The following is a 16,241-nucleotide window of genomic DNA, read 5'->3' as shown; positions in this document are numbered from 1 at the left end:
ATGGGTTAGCCTGGTGGTGGGTATTGAGGAGGGCACATTCTGCATGGAGCACTGGGTGTTATGCACAAACAATGAATCATGGAACACTTCATCTAGAACTAATGATGTAATGTATGGGGATTAACATAAGAATAAAAAAAATTGGGGGGGGAAAAAAAAGAGAGGGTCCCTGTTGTTTTGTATGCTAGACTAGAGAGTCTAGGAGGTAGGGAGCATTTACTGCTGTAACCCCTGTACCTAGTTCAGTGCCTGCCATATAATAGGTGCTCCATAAATATTTGAATGAATGGATAATGTCTGCAGATTCAGTACAGTGATAAATTATAAAACATGCACATCTGTAAGACATTGTTGTGCATACTGTGGGGCGATAGGGCAAAAGATAAAGTGGGATTGAAGACTGACATTGCAAAGAGATATTAGCCAGGATTTGAAATTTGAGTAAGGTTTTCGTAAGCGAGGAGAATAGGTATGGCTTTCCAGGATGGTACAAACAAGCTCTAACGAGTGTGAGTGACCAGGAGATCCCATGGGCTGACTAGCTTGTATCTTGGGATTTGAGTGTGTGTGTGTGTGTGTGTGTGTGTGAGAGAGAGAGTGTGAATACCCTTTGTCTGTCTGTATTGCTCCCTTCCCCGCTGAAAATCTTTCCTAAAAGCTGACATATGTTCCTTGTCTGCAGAGATGTCCATGGTAATAAGAGTCAGGAGCACTATCTGGTCTTGGGCAAATCTTTTGAAGATACCATCATGGATCCCTCCCTTGACTGATGATAGAGGTATTCTGGGAGGAGAAGGAAGCCCCACCTCTGACAGCAGTCCTGAGGAGACATCAGGAACAGGCCCCTCCACCCTCCCAAGTGGCTGTGGTCTGAGCCACATTCTAAGCGCTGCGGTCTGGTGTCCATTGCCTTGGGGCCATAGTCGTGTTGTGATGTGGTGCTGTGTAACTCTGCCCCGGACCCCACACAGTGTGGGGTGTGCTGGCCTGGAGTGTCGGGGCCACAGGGCACAGCTGGGTCACTGTTTGCCTCGCCTTCTGAGGAGAAGATTGGAGGTAGGTGCAAGTCCTCCGTCAAAATTCAGTTTCCTTGGAGTCTCCTCTCCCGTATTTGTTTAGGACGATTTCTTCTGATTCACGCATGTTTAGTGCTGCCAGGTGTAAGGAATTAGTCATGTACCTTAAAGTGATTGGAGATAATTTCTTTAAGAAAAATGGGGAGGTGGCTTTTGGATTAAGTAATATGAGGGGCTAGTGGAAAGCTGCTTTGAGGTCAAGTTTTTGTTGGTTAGTTTTAGAATTCTGAGCTATTTAGAGTTATCATATTGCAGTGAGGCTTTCTTTCCAGGTCAAAGAAATTCTTTCTGGTCTGAGTCAGCCTCTCTTGTTTGCTGGTTGAAGAGTAAATACACGAGGGTAGGTTTTTCTTTTGTTAGGCTGGGTGAGTGACCTTAAGGATTTTTTAGGTTGGTTATTTCTTTTGTAAACATTAAAGAAAATTAGCATTTTCATTAGGTTTAAAAGCTCTCACACTGTATAGTATTGTCATAACTGCACATATGTTGAGGGCCACTGTGGTTGTCACACAGTGGGTTTCTACCTTGAGGTATCCTAGGCCCTGTTTTAATGTTTATGGTTTTTTTTATTTTTGCAGTTTTTATTCCAGCACTGCCTGGTGTATGACTGGAATGAAGTACTTCTTAAAATCGGTATATTTTTGATAGGTAACATGGTGTGAAGCACTACGTCCTCATGTTGAAGTTAGTCAAGTATATTAACTGGTGGGTGATATAGTTTTCATTATTCATTTTTTCTATTCTAAGAAGAAAAGAAAGGAGGACTTTAGGGACACCTGGGTGGCTCAGTCAGTTAAATGTCCCACTCTTGGTTTTGGCTCAGGTTGTGATCTCATGGGTTGTGGGATCGAGTCCTGCATGGGGCTCTGCGCTCAGTGTGGAGTCTGCTTGAGATTTTCCCTCCCACTCTACCCCTCCCTGCATGTGCTCCCTCTCTTTCAAATAAATAAGTCTTTAAAAAAAAAAGAAGAAAAGAGAATTTTATCTTGGTCAATTTTTCCCTTCCAAATTTGTACCCCTGAGGCTGTTTGATCCTCCTCAAGAGACAATTGTGCCAAAAAGGGCAAAGCAGGAATTTAAAAGTCGGAGTAATATCTGAGCTCCCTTTCCCCTTCAACTTTAATTACACGTGTGATAACTCAAACAAGTTTCCTGTTCTTCAGTCCTCTCATCTACAGGAAGTGCTCAGTACCTGGTGGCCCCCCACCAGCCCTTTGTGTAGTAAGGGTGAAGGAATGGAGTAGATATGGAGGATGGCCCAGAGCCAGGTGCTTACTTCCATAGTGCTGATGGTTGCAAAGCTTGTAAACAGAGGTTTTCAGTTCTGGAGCCAATATCTTATAGATATGTATTGTCTTTTAGGGACTTAGGCTTGGATCTATTGCACATTTTCCCTTCCTTTAGAAAGGCCTTCTGTTCACCAACTACCAGCTTGTCAGGTAACAATACTGCCCAACCCCGTGCCCTTGGGTGTTCTTATGTTCACCAGGACTAGAGCAGGGAGAATGTGCTTGGCCAAGTTGAGCAAAGGTGAGCTTTGGTCTTACCCTCCTTTCCCTGGGTTCTAGGCAGGTTTATCCAGGCTTCAACTCACTTCTTCCTGGCATTTCAGGCCAGGGATGCTGGGGACTCACCTGTGTGGGTGAGGATGAAGGTATTTATACTGGAATTTGGGTTCCTTTTTACTGCAAGGGAAAAGCACCCGGCTGTCTTCTTTCTCCACATCTAAGATGTTGCCTGGGATTTAGCTAGAACAACCACACGGCCTTTCTAAAGCCAGCTCTGGGAGTCTGAAGCTAGAGTGTGAACAGGGGCTCCCGATCCTGACATGGCACAGCAGGCCCGTGGCGTTTCTTTTGGCAGTTAGGAGAGTACAAGTCTGTGTGTGTTGACTGTAGTCTCTGAGAAACTCTTGTTTAATTTTTTCTCTTATCTAATAAGGTTATTATCTTTATTTTACACATTACTTATACAACATGGTGCATTGTTCTTTGTTCTGTGCAAAAAAAAAAAGTTGATGGTTCCTGCTGTCAAGGAACTTAACTAGAGATAAACAGCACAAATATGTGGTCTAGATAATTACTTGGAGGTTGGAGTACATTTCACAGAGGAGGTGGTTTTTGATCCAGATTTGAGAGGATATACACAGTTCGCATAGTTGGAGCTGTGGGGATGAAAGTATTCCAGGTGTGTAGAATAGAATGAACAAACACTTAAGGATTACCTAATTCACAAAACCGATGTTTATTGAGTATCTACTCTGTCTCAGGCACTATTCCTAGTGCTTGGGGTTTATGAGTGAGTAGAACAATCGAAGACCCAGATGTGGTGTTGAGGACTGTCTGGGAGGACTGACGGACCGTGATGGGAGCCAAGGGAAGCCTGGAAACGTAGGCTTGGGAGGAGAGGGTGCTTGGACAGGGATGTTGGATTTTAACCTTTTGGAATGTCGTGAGTCACTGCGGATGACTCCTGTCACAAGACAGGGACATGATGAAATAGGTATTTTGTAAAGATAGTTATGTAGCAACGATGCAGGACAGGAATGAAAAGGTTGGAGTCCAGAAGCAGTAAGTTGAGTTGGAAAGTAATTACATTATTCAGGACAAGAGATGAAAGGAAGAAATACATCTATATGGTTATCCCAGGAACTATATATATATGTGTGTGTGTGTGTGTGCGTGCGCGTGCGCGCGCACGGTAACCATTTTTAAGATGTAGTAACTAACATCTGTTTGATTTAAGAAGTGTGGGTGAGGGATGCCTGGGTGGCTCAGTCAGTTAAGCATCTGCCTTTGGCTCAGGTCATGGTCTCAGGGTCCTGGGATCGAGTCCCACATCGGGCTCCCTGCTCAGTGGGGAGCCTGCTTCTCCCTCTGCCTGCCTCTTCTTCCCCTGCTCGTGCTCTCTCTCTGTCTCTCTGACAAATAAATAAAATCTTTTTTTAAAAAAAAGTGTGAGTGAAAGCATTAAGCCCATGAATTTATGAGCTAAACATGATGTGTAATAATACGTAGAGGAAATTCAAACTATATCAGCCCCCACGCCGCCCCAATTCTAAATCACAAATTCTTAGTTCTCAGACTCTGGTGTGCATTTGGATCACCTGGAGGGCCTGTTAAAACACAGGTTGCTGGTCCCTGCCCCAGCCCTGAGAGATTTTTGATTCAGTAGGGCCAGGTGGAGCTCAAGCATTAGCATTTCTGACTAGTTCCCAGATGATAATGCTGGAATGGATTACTTTGAGAATCATAGCTTTAAATCATAGATGAGATTAGAACATGTGAGTGGTTTTCAAACTTTTTTTTAACAGTCAAAACTTTTTATTAGAAAAAATATGGTATGTACCTCTCCATTATGCAAAATATAAAGAGATTAGGAAGAGGGGCCATAACCAGAAGACAGCCACTCTGATACTCTTGTTTGAAAAGAATCCATGTGGGTTGGAGAAAGGCTGGGACGTGAATTAGCAGACCTCGCTTGGAGACATGGCTAACAGCATGTATTCATTGTGACCTCTTTTCAGCAGCTTAGGCTCTCCGCGTCTCAGTTTCCTCATCAAAAGCAAGGATCATAAACCCTCTTACCACATTGGATGATGCACATGAGTGCGTTTTTAAGATTGTAAAGCATAATGCAAATATAACTGGTGGTGACCGCAGTGCTCATTCTTACCCTGGCGCCATACCAAGCCAGCCCCCGATCCCTCCCCTCTTCCTCTATTTCTGTGCAGGGGCTGGGCGGGGCGGGGGGGGCAGCCGTGACTAAAGTGATCTCTATGTTGTTGTGGAAGTTGGGTCAGAGGTAGAGGTCAGTAATGGGCGGGTTGCCCACATTGCTGGGCTACAGTGTGACTCCATAAGAGATTATGTACTAGTTCTAATAAAACAAAATGCCGGAAAGTTATTTCCATGTGGTTGGGATTCACCTTTGGTTTCATGCTGCTGTTTTGTTTTTTGATTGACATAGTAAATGAAGCCAGTCACCTTCAAGGAAGGCATCGGGTTTGTGGTTTGCTCTGTGTTGTGTGTGGAGGGGAGGTGGTGGTATGTGTGTTGGGTGTGGTTTGGGATGGAGAAGTGGGAAGCAGAGGAGTGCACTTGCCCTTAAATATTAGATACTCCTTTATTGTGATAGAGGTCGCTGTTTTATTGTTGAACATCAGCTGTGCTTTCTGACCATCTGTGTTTTTAGTCCTTATTAAGAAGGCAACAGAAGAATCTGTTTAATGTCAACAGTGTTACAACAAAATTGAAAATGGGTCCTTTGGTTTGAATTTATACTAAAAGATCGGCATTTTTGAAATGGAGCTGATGAGGTAAATTCAGAACTGCGTATATCACATCTTGAAATACCAATGATTCATTTTTTAAAAAAGAGAACTACAAAATGTATTTTTAAAAAATGTTTTGTTTTGGACTTAAGTAAATTAGGTACTTACCAAGGGAATCGAGAATGCGGCCTAATTTCTATCTATTGGGCTCTTCTATTGACTTCAAAAATGAAATTTTTTTGTTTTATCATTAACTGACGTCCTTTGTCTTGGCTACCTAATTATCCTCTGGCTAATAGGATTGATGGAGGCTACACTTCAAGCTGTGTGCTGTGACTGGTATTTTCAGGAATTTTTCGAACCGTTTCTCTCCAGTCTTTTTGTTTCCCAACATTATGGATGTGCACAGTCAGAGAGTACTGCTAGGATTTTTAGGAAAACAGCAGTACCTGCTCCCTGAGAGGTGGCCTTTTCCAATTCTCGCACTTGATTCTTTCGGTATTACCTCCATATTTCTGTGTAAACTGCTTATATTGCTTTCTGTTGCTGTTGTCATGTTTTGACTTAACATGGAAGATTTAACCCAATTTCACTGCCCCATGTATGCTTTGCCCCCATTCTCTTGCAGCCACTCATTGGGTCTCTGTTTCTGTCTGGAGAGAGAGGTTTCTCTCCCCCTCTCTGTCTCTTTCTCTCTCTCTCACACAGACACACGAACACATGCACACACTTTTTAGATTTCCTTCCCTCAAAAGTAATTATAAATTTGATTAAGTATTCGATGTTCCCATTATTTTCATTATTAAAAGCTGCTCAGAGCTGAACTGTGTATTGATGACATTTTCCTTATAACTTTGTTTTCCCTGGAATAAACAATACTTTTGCCTTTGTTTGGTCTTCTGTGAGTTTACAGCCAATTCTACTCCAGCTCCACCAGTTGTTAAAAAAGTAACATCTTGGCATGTTTAGTTACAGTGGATACTCTTTCAGCTTCATCTTGAAGACATCTCCTTTGGAGCTTCTGGCCTGCTCTCTTGTTGACCGGTCACCTTCCATACCTGGTGCCCTGCTGATATCCTGGATCAACCTCACATTATCCTGGGAGTTCTTTTCTGTGTTATGTCCCCTATTTTCGTATGCCATGCCATCCTCACTCATGGTTTATTTCCTTGGAACGCATCTTACAGAACTTTCCTGAGAAAGGTGCAGAGAGAGTAATTTTTGGAGAAACAGCATTTCTAAAAAATTTTTTTCTACCTTTGCACTTTACTGATGGTTGTTGGGTGAGGTATAGTATTCTTGGTTGGGGACTATTTCTTTTAGGACTTTGGAAGACAGTGTTCCATTGTCATCTGGATTCCAGTGTGGCTCTTGAGAAGGCCAAACTCATTTGATTCCTTATCCATTCATTATAGTACTTGCATTTTACTTTCTGGAATATTTTTGTTTGTTTTATCTTCTGCTTGTCTTCTCTGTTCTGTTTTTCTGATGTGCCTTGGTGTATGCCTGTTTTCATAATTTGTGTGGGGTTCTCTACGAGCCTTTTTAACATGGAAACTCTTCTTATGCTGGGGAGCTTAACTTGAAATTTTTTTTTTGTTGTTTTCTGTTTTCCCAGTTCTCTTTTTCTAGAGCTTCTATGATTCAGCGTGTGACTTACTTGATTTGTCTTCTATTTTATTGCCCACTTTTATCTTTTTTTTTTTTTTTTTTTCTTTACTTTCTCGGGAGATTTCTTCACTTCCTCACCACTCTCCTAATGATTTTTCACTTGAACTGTTTTTAACTTCCAAGAGCATTTTGTTTGGCTCTCCTCTTTCCCTTTCCTTTCATCTTCCTTTGCTACCTGGATGTACTCTCGTTTGAACTCTCCTGGGTATCACTGATGGATTTTTTACAACCATCTTCTTTTTATACCGCCTGTTTTTCTCAGTGTGTGTTTTCTATTTGTTCTGGCCTCTTCTCCATCCTTGGGGTTTTCCTCAGGGTCTGTTCCTCACTTCCTGGCTGAGTAAGGGGGTGCTAACTCTAACACAGACCACAGCGTGCAGGCAAGGGCTCGGAAACGAGCTGCACAGGAGGTGCCCCTGGCTGTCTAGATTCCTCTGGCCTTTGCTCTTCAGGTGGTCAGATGCCCAGGGAGAGATCTTCCAGCCTCTTGTCTAGGTGGCCTGAGCCCAGCTTCCAGCATTCTGGGAACACATGGAAGCAGAGAGCTGGATTTCTCAGCTTTCAGCGTGTAAATGTTCACTCATCTCTCCCCCTCCCCCGCCATTTTCAAATACCTCTGCATTTGCTCAGCGTCTTACCCTCTCTGGAGGATAAGCCTCCAAGATGCTGCTGGGGCCATCACAGTGCTGTGTGGGGTCAGGAGGGAAACTGGGCTTTGCTGCTTAAAGATCCTGCTGTTTTTCCTCCCATGTTCATTCCTGTCTTCTGAGGTACTTGGTTTCCCCAATTCCAGAGCAGCTTAGGGCTCTACTGAGGAGGTCACGTTGCTGTCTGGTTTCCCACGCAGTCAGCTCGGGGTTCACTTTCTTGGGTCTGCTCCATGTGTTATCATTAGCCTGGCTTCCCAGCCTCCTGCAGTTGTGTTACCCTTGTTTCTCTCTGTTTTCTTTGTTTTTGTGGGATACACCTTGAAAAATATGTAACTACTGCGGTTTCAATGGGATTTCAGGAGGGAGGCAGAAGACATGTGGGTCTCTTTGATAAGATGTTTTTACCTTCCATTTTTGTCGTGTAGCCAATTTTGTGCTTCCCGTTTAAGGAATAAACTCTGCCACTCCTCCCTGCCTGTTCATACCTGTCCTTCAGCTCAGAATGATCTCTCTGTTCTTCCTTCCTCCAGCCTGCTCATTATAAACCTTTCCTGAATCTCTCCAAGCAAAAGTAATCTTTCCTTCCTCTGAACTCGAAGCATTTTTATGTCTGTTTTTCTTTTTTTTTTTTAAAGATTTTATTTATTTATTTGACAGAGAAAGACACAGTGAGAGAGGGAACACAAACGGGGAGTGGGAGAGGGAGAAGCAGGCTTCCCCACGGAGCAGGGAGCCCGATGCGGGGCTCGATCCCGGGACTCCAGGATCATGACCTGAGCCGAAGGCAGTCGCCTAACCGACTGAGCCACCCAGGCGCCCTATGTCTGTTTTTCTTATGACGCATGGTCTACCTCCTTTTGACTTTTTGTTGATGTCTTATCTGATAAATTTTAATTTCTCACAGAGGACAGTGGTTGTTGCTTTGCTCTTATCCCGTGTTTTGCAAATAGTAATTTTCAAATTAACATGAATTTTCAGTTACCTTTTTACAGTCTTATATTTACATATATATTCTCATTTGACAGGATATAGACCACTGCTGTATGCATGGTCAGTGCAAGAGTAGAGTACCACTGTTTCTAATTGCAGATGCTGTTTTTGAAACTTGCATGGGTGTGAAGTAGGCAGAGGGTGTGTATTCCACAGGTCACAGCTCACAGAAGCTCATGGCTTTGTTGTGTAATGTGATGATGCTCTCTGTAGAGCTGGAGGGATTTCTTTATGGAGCCAGTCTTTCATTAGGATTTTTCCCGTACTGTTTGCTCTTACTGTGTCCTGGAAGAGAGTGGGCAACACCATTCATTGCAACTTGAATTTTATCAAATTACACATCTGTGCTTTCCTTCTCAGCTTGTCTTAGAAATGTTCCCTCCGCCTCTTTCCCTCCAGCCTTAGGCCAGGTCCCAGCCCCTGTTCTTAGTCTGGGTGAGAAGCAATGATTCTTCATGTGATTTGGTCCCTAGATTTCTTCACGGCGGGTGGCCCCATCTTTGGGGACCCTTATCTGGCCAGGACATTTGCTTCTTGGTAGCTCTGTCTTCATCTACTTGATGGATGAACTTCATTCCTTGTTTCTTGCTCATGTGTAAGGGATTTTTGGTTGTCGTAACAAAAAATTATTGTTTAGTGTTTAGATCTTTGGTTATTTTAAATGTACTAATCCTAAGTGAGACAGATTCTTGTTTTTTTAAATTGAGTGTTATGTCATGTTTGTTTTTTAACCTAATGACAGGTATACTTATGGTAGAATTAGTGTTTATTGGTATTTTTAAAAGTGTCTTATCACAACTTTTTGTTCAATTACATTTCTAAGTTTCTATAGCTGGGACAATAATGATTTCTGCTATTAATATTTCAAACTTTTTAGTGTAAACTACCAAAGTGGAATCAACAAATATGCTCTAACTTTTTAAGGAAAGTTTTCCTCATGGGTTCTTCACTATTTCACTGAAAATATAGCAAATCCTCTGTTTATTGAGAGAGAATTGTGTTGATGAAAGCTGCCAGTTAAAATCTCCTGAGAGAGACGACTGTTCCAAGGAGTTGTATTTCAGTGGCAAAAATATCCTTCCTGGATTTTATACTCTTGTGGGAAGAGGTCATTTTTATGTGCCCTGTTTAGATCTGGTATTTTTTGTGTGTGTGTAGTGTGCTCTGTTGGGATTAGTGCTGATTTCCTTCTCAGTTTTTTCTCTCCAGATAGTTTCTATTCAGCACGTATTATGGAGTGGCATTTAATAAGTGCTGTCCTGATAAATGTTCTGACATGGTGTTGTCATGGCTACTTGGTATAGCTGACCATAGATTCATGACCCTTCTGGAGGGAGGAGACAAGAACCGAATCTCAGAATTAGACAAGCCTTGATCAGATGTTTGGAAGATTATAAGCTAGCTTTATAGAGTATTTGGAAGGGGGGGGTGATTAATGGTATAACATTCTGCTGATAGACCAAGGACGATGAGTCTTGAGAATGGACCATTGCATTAAGCAACATGGAGACTCTTGGTAACCTTGATGGACATTTTTGGGAGTGTGGTGGAGAGGAAACTTCATTGGAACAGGATTATGAGAGAAGAAGAATCTGAAACAACAAATCTGTAAAAAATTTCGCTGTAAAGAGAATTAGAGAGTTGGTAGAGTGACTAAACGGTAAAGTAGGGTCAACAGAAGGTTCTGTACAATTATTTTAGCATGTGTAAAATACGACATCAACAGCTTTTAAAGGTTCAGCATTTACATCTGAGTACTATTTTCCATACTATTATGGTTTTTAAAAACATTAACAGTGAGGCTGGAGATAGACTTCTAAACTGTCTTGGGGGCTCTCTGGTTAGGAAAAGGTCTTGGATAAGATGATGACCGAGGTATGTCATGATGGGTGAGAAGGGTTAGCCTGGACGATAAGGTGGGACTCTGGGTAGTGGAGGCACTGGGCCTCCAAGATGGGGAGTGGGGGCACTTATGCAGGACTTAATAGTGGCTGTGAAAGGGGAAATAACTGGTGGGGGAAGGCTGGAACATGGCAGGTTCTGAACAAGAGGTTGAGAAAATTGTTAGGAGGGAATTTATTTCAAAGGAGTAGCTCCAACTGTTATAGAAAGGCTGTAGGTTACGATCTCATATGGAGAGTGTGGGGAGGATTGGGAAGCAAGAAGAGGTTTTTATAAGCCGCATTTTAGAGGTCACTCTGCTTCACTGTGTATTAAAAGTGTTTTAGAAATGAAAGTTGATATTTTAGTTGAGTAGGTCATCCAACAGCTTTCTTCTGGGGGAAAGCAGAGGGCAGGATGGCACTGTTCTAACTGGCTAGGGAATGATGGTTAGGGTGCAGCTTTCTTTATTCACCCCCAGAATATTAATTATACCTGATTTCCCTTGGAGGATTAATACCATTTGGTAAGGAAGAGTAGGAGTATGGTTTGTTTGGGGACTTTGTTCTTTGGTGGCTCAAAAATGTAGAAATGCCAAATTCTGAAGCACTGTTGGACCCATAGCAACATTGGACAGCATTGTAATCTGGGAATCATGCAGAGTAAGGCTCAAGAATGAAGATGGATGCCACAGTGTGTGTGTGTGTGTGTGTGTGTGTGTGAGAGAGAGAGAGAGAGAGAGAGAGAGAGAGAGATGTGTGTTATGTGTTTTTATAACCTTAGTCTCTGTGTTCTGGATGAACAATCAGTTTGAGTGCTGACTCTCCTTTGAAAGAAGTCCAGATAAATGAGGGTGCAGAATAACTATACGCTATTTGCACTAATAGTTTTTGTGGTAATGTTAAATAATTTTGAGAATTAGGGTCTGAGCTGCTTTCTGTGCTGGTGAAAAAGTGACAAGATTGGTAATTCAGCATTTTTAGTAAGTGTTCTGTTTTAGTGATTCTCAGGTGTTAGAGATTCTCTTAGAAGGCGTCTTATGGATATGGATTCCTTGGCCTCAAGGTGTGAGTCAGTAGATGTAGGGTGGGGTTCAGGAATCTTTAGTCTAAAATCACTCATCTTTCCTCTTCTCCACCAGTCTTTACTTTAAAAAAGAGTCATACCTGTCTATGGCCATACTACCCTGAACATGCCATATCTCATCTGATCTTGGAAGCTAAGCAGGGTGGGGCCTGGTTAGTAAATGGATGGGAAAGAGCCCTACCGAACATTGCTGTTCAGATGGGAAAAGTGGAGTGTTAACGTGAATTGAACTTTTTTTTTTTTTTTAAAGATTTTATTTATTTATTTGACAGAGAGAGAGACACAGAGAGAGGGAACACAGCAGGGGGAGCGGGAGAGGGAGAAGCAGGCTTCCCGCTGAGCAGGGAGCCCGATGGCGGGGCTCAATCCCAGGACCCTGGGATCATGACCCGAGCCGAAGGCAGACGCCCAACGAATGAGCCACCCAGGCGCCTCTGAACTTTTTATTAGTAATTCTGTGTTGTGGGTAATACAGTAGCTAACGGTAAAAGATATAGTTTAGTATATTTTCATTTGAGTGTGCAAATGAGAATGATTATAGAAATTTAAAACAACTATGTTCTCTTCAAATAATTTTAAAGCATGGTTTTATATTATAGCATGTGTGGATATGTATATATGAATACATGTGTGTTTGTATATGTGTGTGTATACATATGTAAGTGTGCACATACCCCATTATGAAGAAGTATACAAAATTTAAAATGGAGTCCTTTGTCTTCCTTCTCCCCCAAGCCCTCTCCCCAGATATAACCATGGCACATTTTAGTGTGCATTTTGGGGGACATTTTTATATGTACATATACAATTGTATGTAACTTTGTCTTTACAGAAAGAGACCACACACATTATTCTGAGCTTGCTTTTGCTCACTAATGGCCTTGTCAACCTTCTCTTGTGTCAGTATATTTAGACCTGTTTGTTGGGCTTACGTTGAGCCACTGGGGTGTACAAACTCCTTTTTTTCCCAGATAGGCTGTGTCGTGAGTTTTTCAGACATGCAGTATATGTTGCTTGCTTATTAGAGTACCTGTATGGATTGGATTGAGAGGACTAATACGTATTTCATATTGGGCAATGGGAAAGCCAGCATACTTTAACAAACCAGTATTTCTTAGGCAGTGACTTGTGCTGGCTTCTGTAGTTCTGTCATAACAGGGTATCAGCAGCTAAGCCAAAGGAAAGAGTATGAACCCCTCATAAAAGAAAAGGAAAATTGACTCAACAGCAGAGATAGGGAACTACCTGAATTTTCAGTCAATTGCAATATTGTCGATGTTGTCGATTCCTTTTTATGGGCAGGAGATTACCACAGTTTAAGCTGTTGCATTTCCTTTTGGTGATGCTGACTTGCTGTATTCGATGTTTCTGTTCTTCTCTACAGGATCCAAACTACTGGATACAGGTGCACCGACTTGAACATGGAGATGGAGGAATACTGGACCTTGACGATACCCTCTGTGATGTAGCAGATGATAAAGACAGAGTGAGTTCAAATCCAGGGAAGCCGTTCAGGATGCATTTAGTGAAGACTGGGGCCGGGGGCGGGGTGGGGGGCGGTGTGTGTGGTTAGGTGGGAGTACTTCCCTTTCTGATTAGACACTTACTTTAAAGAACATTTGGGCCACTCCCTTTGGTATGTTTGTTTTTATAACAAGTATTGTGAGTCCTCACTGTCCTGAACTCTAGGGTATAATGCTTTTCTTGACACCTGGGTTTTAAGTTTACTATGTTTTAGAATTTTAAAATTCCAACTTTTTGAATGGAAATCTCTTTAACCCCTGCCATTTCTTCCTTTGTCTTAACCAAACCAACCGTCTTTCTTGACAACTGAGGTCCGTTTCTGTGTGTGATAATGCAAGGTCTCTGAGTTCTCTCTCTTTCTCTCTCACGGCCTCCTCCCCCCCGCCCCTGCCCTTATTGACCCTTTGCTTCATCCTCCCTCCATTCCTGTACTTAGCTGGGAGCTGGCTGAATGCAGCTGTCTTGTCTTCTCTGCTCCTACTTTCCCTGACAGCATAGTGCCTCGTTCAGAATGGGCAGATATATTCTATGTTTTCTTGAAATCTTAAGGAAAATGAAAAATCTCAGGTACGAAATAGTGTGTAAATTCAGGGATATTTGATTCGCTAGCACCTGCCATTGTCGGGTTTGTCCCATGTAGCTTCTGTGGGCTCCTGCATTATATCAAAAATGCAGAACTTTTCTGCCCATTTATGATTTGCTGCTATTTCTCTAGGTGTCACTTCTCCTTTTTGGGCTTTTCGGCAAGCCAGGTGTAAGGTGACTCTCAAATCCTTTTCCTGCCATCCACTTATCTAGAAACTTAAATTATAGTCAATTTATCGTGTGGTTCAACTTCAAAGCTTAAAGCAGCTCTCGAGGTTTATGAAGAATTCAAACCGGTGCTCTTGCCAGCTATAATATTGCAGAGATGAACTCATGTTATATTAATCTTTCAGTATTTTCCTGTTCTCCCTTCCTCTTCCTTGTTTTCTTTCTTTCTTTTTTGTTGCTTTTTCTAATATAAAAATAATATAGTTCCTTGTGAAGAGAAAGAAACACATAAAGAAGGAAATAATCACCTGTGATGACATTGCAGCCCAAAGCTCATGACTGGTGTTATTTGAGTGGGCTTTGCATCCTGACTCTTCTTTTTGCTCAGATATTGACACAGACTTTCTTTTAAATAGAAATGATGGAATAGTCGCCTGCTTTTTCTCTTTGAGTTGATTATAAATACATTTCCATGCCCATTAATGGTGGCCATGCCACCGTAGCTGCATATGGTGTTCCATTTTACGGATTGATGTACTCGTTATTGTACTTGTTTTGGATACTTAGATTACTGTGGAGAAAGCTGAGGTGGTTGGTCACCTGTGTACTTTTGTCTTTGGCATTCTTGCATTCTGAGCAGCAGTGATGAGCATGCCCGGATTTCTCCACCTGTGTTTCCTTTTTGATTGTGTACAGACAGATTTTGCCTCAGGTTGGTATCATCCTATTGACATGTTGTGCCTTTCAATAGAGTGGATCAGAATGTTTTAAGATTGCCTCTGCAGTCTGCCTCGCTCTGGCGTGTTTCTTAGAATAACCTGCTGTGGACTTCGGGTTGCTATATGAGTAGGATGGGGGGCTGTTCACTGTCTCAGTGCTCGAGAACATTGAGCTCAGAGGACTCCTGTGCACTCAGCACCTGCAGACATGCTTTATGGGTTCATGGAGTACAGATTACAGTTTCTCACCCTCCCTCTTAGCGCCTCAACTAGCACATAGCCTCTCAACAGTGTTCACATTTTGAATAGGTAGAATACTGAGATGTGGGTGTTCAGCAGTAGGATTTAAAAAAATCTTTGGATGATTATTTTAGGCTCAGTATATGACATTTTTGGTGGATGTTCCATTTGTACTTGAAAATAATGTGTATTCTGCAGTTGTTGGATTGTGTGTTCTGTACAGATCAATTAGGTTAAGGTGGTTGATGCTGTTGTTTAGGTCTTTGGGGTAATTTGTTACTCAGCAACTGAAAATAATACTCTTCTTTCAACACAGTTAACTATTGGGTTACACACAAAAATGGAGGAAGAGACAAATTATGATCTTCTAAAATAGTTGCTGTTAAAATCAGAGGATACTTAATAAACTTTTTTATTTTGTTTTTTATTTTTTTAAGATTTATTTGAGAGAGAGAAAAAAGAGAACGAGGTAGGGAGGGTCAGAGAGAGAGAGGGAGAGAATCTCAAGCAGACTCCCTGCTGAACGTGGAGCCCCACTTGGGGCTTGATCTCATGAGCCAGAGATCACGACCTGAGCTGAAATTAAGAGTCAGACGCTTAACCAACTGTGCCACTGAGGCGACCCTGAAGAAGAATGTTTTAAATATTAATAAAGGAAATAAGTTTTTAGGGAGTTTTATATCATGCAGATTAAATTCAGTTTCCAAATAGAAAAATGCTAGAGAATACCATGTACCACAGACTGAAAGAACTTTTAAATCATTGTTTTATTTGTTCAGAGGTATTTATTTATTATTTATTTTTTGTGTCTATTTATGTTCAGAAATATTTAAATATATATGTGATTAATTTAAATTTTTGAATGAGCTTCTTAAAGGACCCATTTTGAGTTGTAACTATAAAAAATATAATTAAGAATTCAGAATCTCAACACTCACATTCATGGTATTGTCAGATGCATTATTCAGAATGAATGGTTGTATGTAGTCAGTTGTATGGCTCCTTTCCATGGCTTTGAAATTTGACTCTGATTTAATCATCCTGGAGTATTTTCAACTATTTTTGGCAGCTACTCTTGACTAAGGATTTTGACACCTGTTTTGCTTTTTTTTTTTTTTTTAAAGATTTTATTTATTTATTTGAGAGAGAGAGAATGAGAGACAGAGACCACGAGAGGGAAGAGGGCAGAGGGAGAAGCAGACCCCCTGCTGAGCAGGGAGCCCGATGCGGGACTCGATCCCGGGACTCCAGGATCATGACCTGAGCCGAAGGCAGTCGCTTAACCAACTGAGCCACCCAGGCACCCGACACCTGTTTTGCTTTTAAGTTAAAAAGGGCATTACAGTTCTCTTAAACAATAAAATTGCTCTAAAAAGTG

The 16,241-nt window shown here is 41.7% G+C and overlaps 1 protein-coding gene across 19 annotated transcripts in view; it reads left to right on the top strand.

Moving 5' to 3' along the window:
• Nucleotides 1-16,241, top strand: part of PARD3 (par-3 family cell polarity regulator) — a 624,325-nt gene that overhangs the window by 99,288 nt on the left and 508,796 nt on the right. For all 19 annotated transcript variants that reach the window (XM_081820853.1, XM_081820856.1, XM_081820859.1 and 16 more), the window contains exon 2: nt 13,012-13,113. In XM_081820853.1, coding sequence (XP_081676979.1) covers nt 13,012-13,113 — 102 coding nt within the window. The remainder of the gene's footprint in view (nt 1-13,011; nt 13,114-16,241) is intronic.

This window comes from Leptonychotes weddellii, chromosome 5, assembly GCF_054177405.1.
Source record: "Leptonychotes weddellii isolate Sample4059 chromosome 5, ASM5417740v2, whole genome shotgun sequence".
Classification (NCBI taxonomy): Eukaryota; Metazoa; Chordata; class Mammalia; order Carnivora; family Phocidae; genus Leptonychotes; species Leptonychotes weddellii.
The sequence above is the reverse complement of the archived record's forward strand: the minus strand, read 5'-3'. Positions and strand labels throughout refer to the sequence as shown.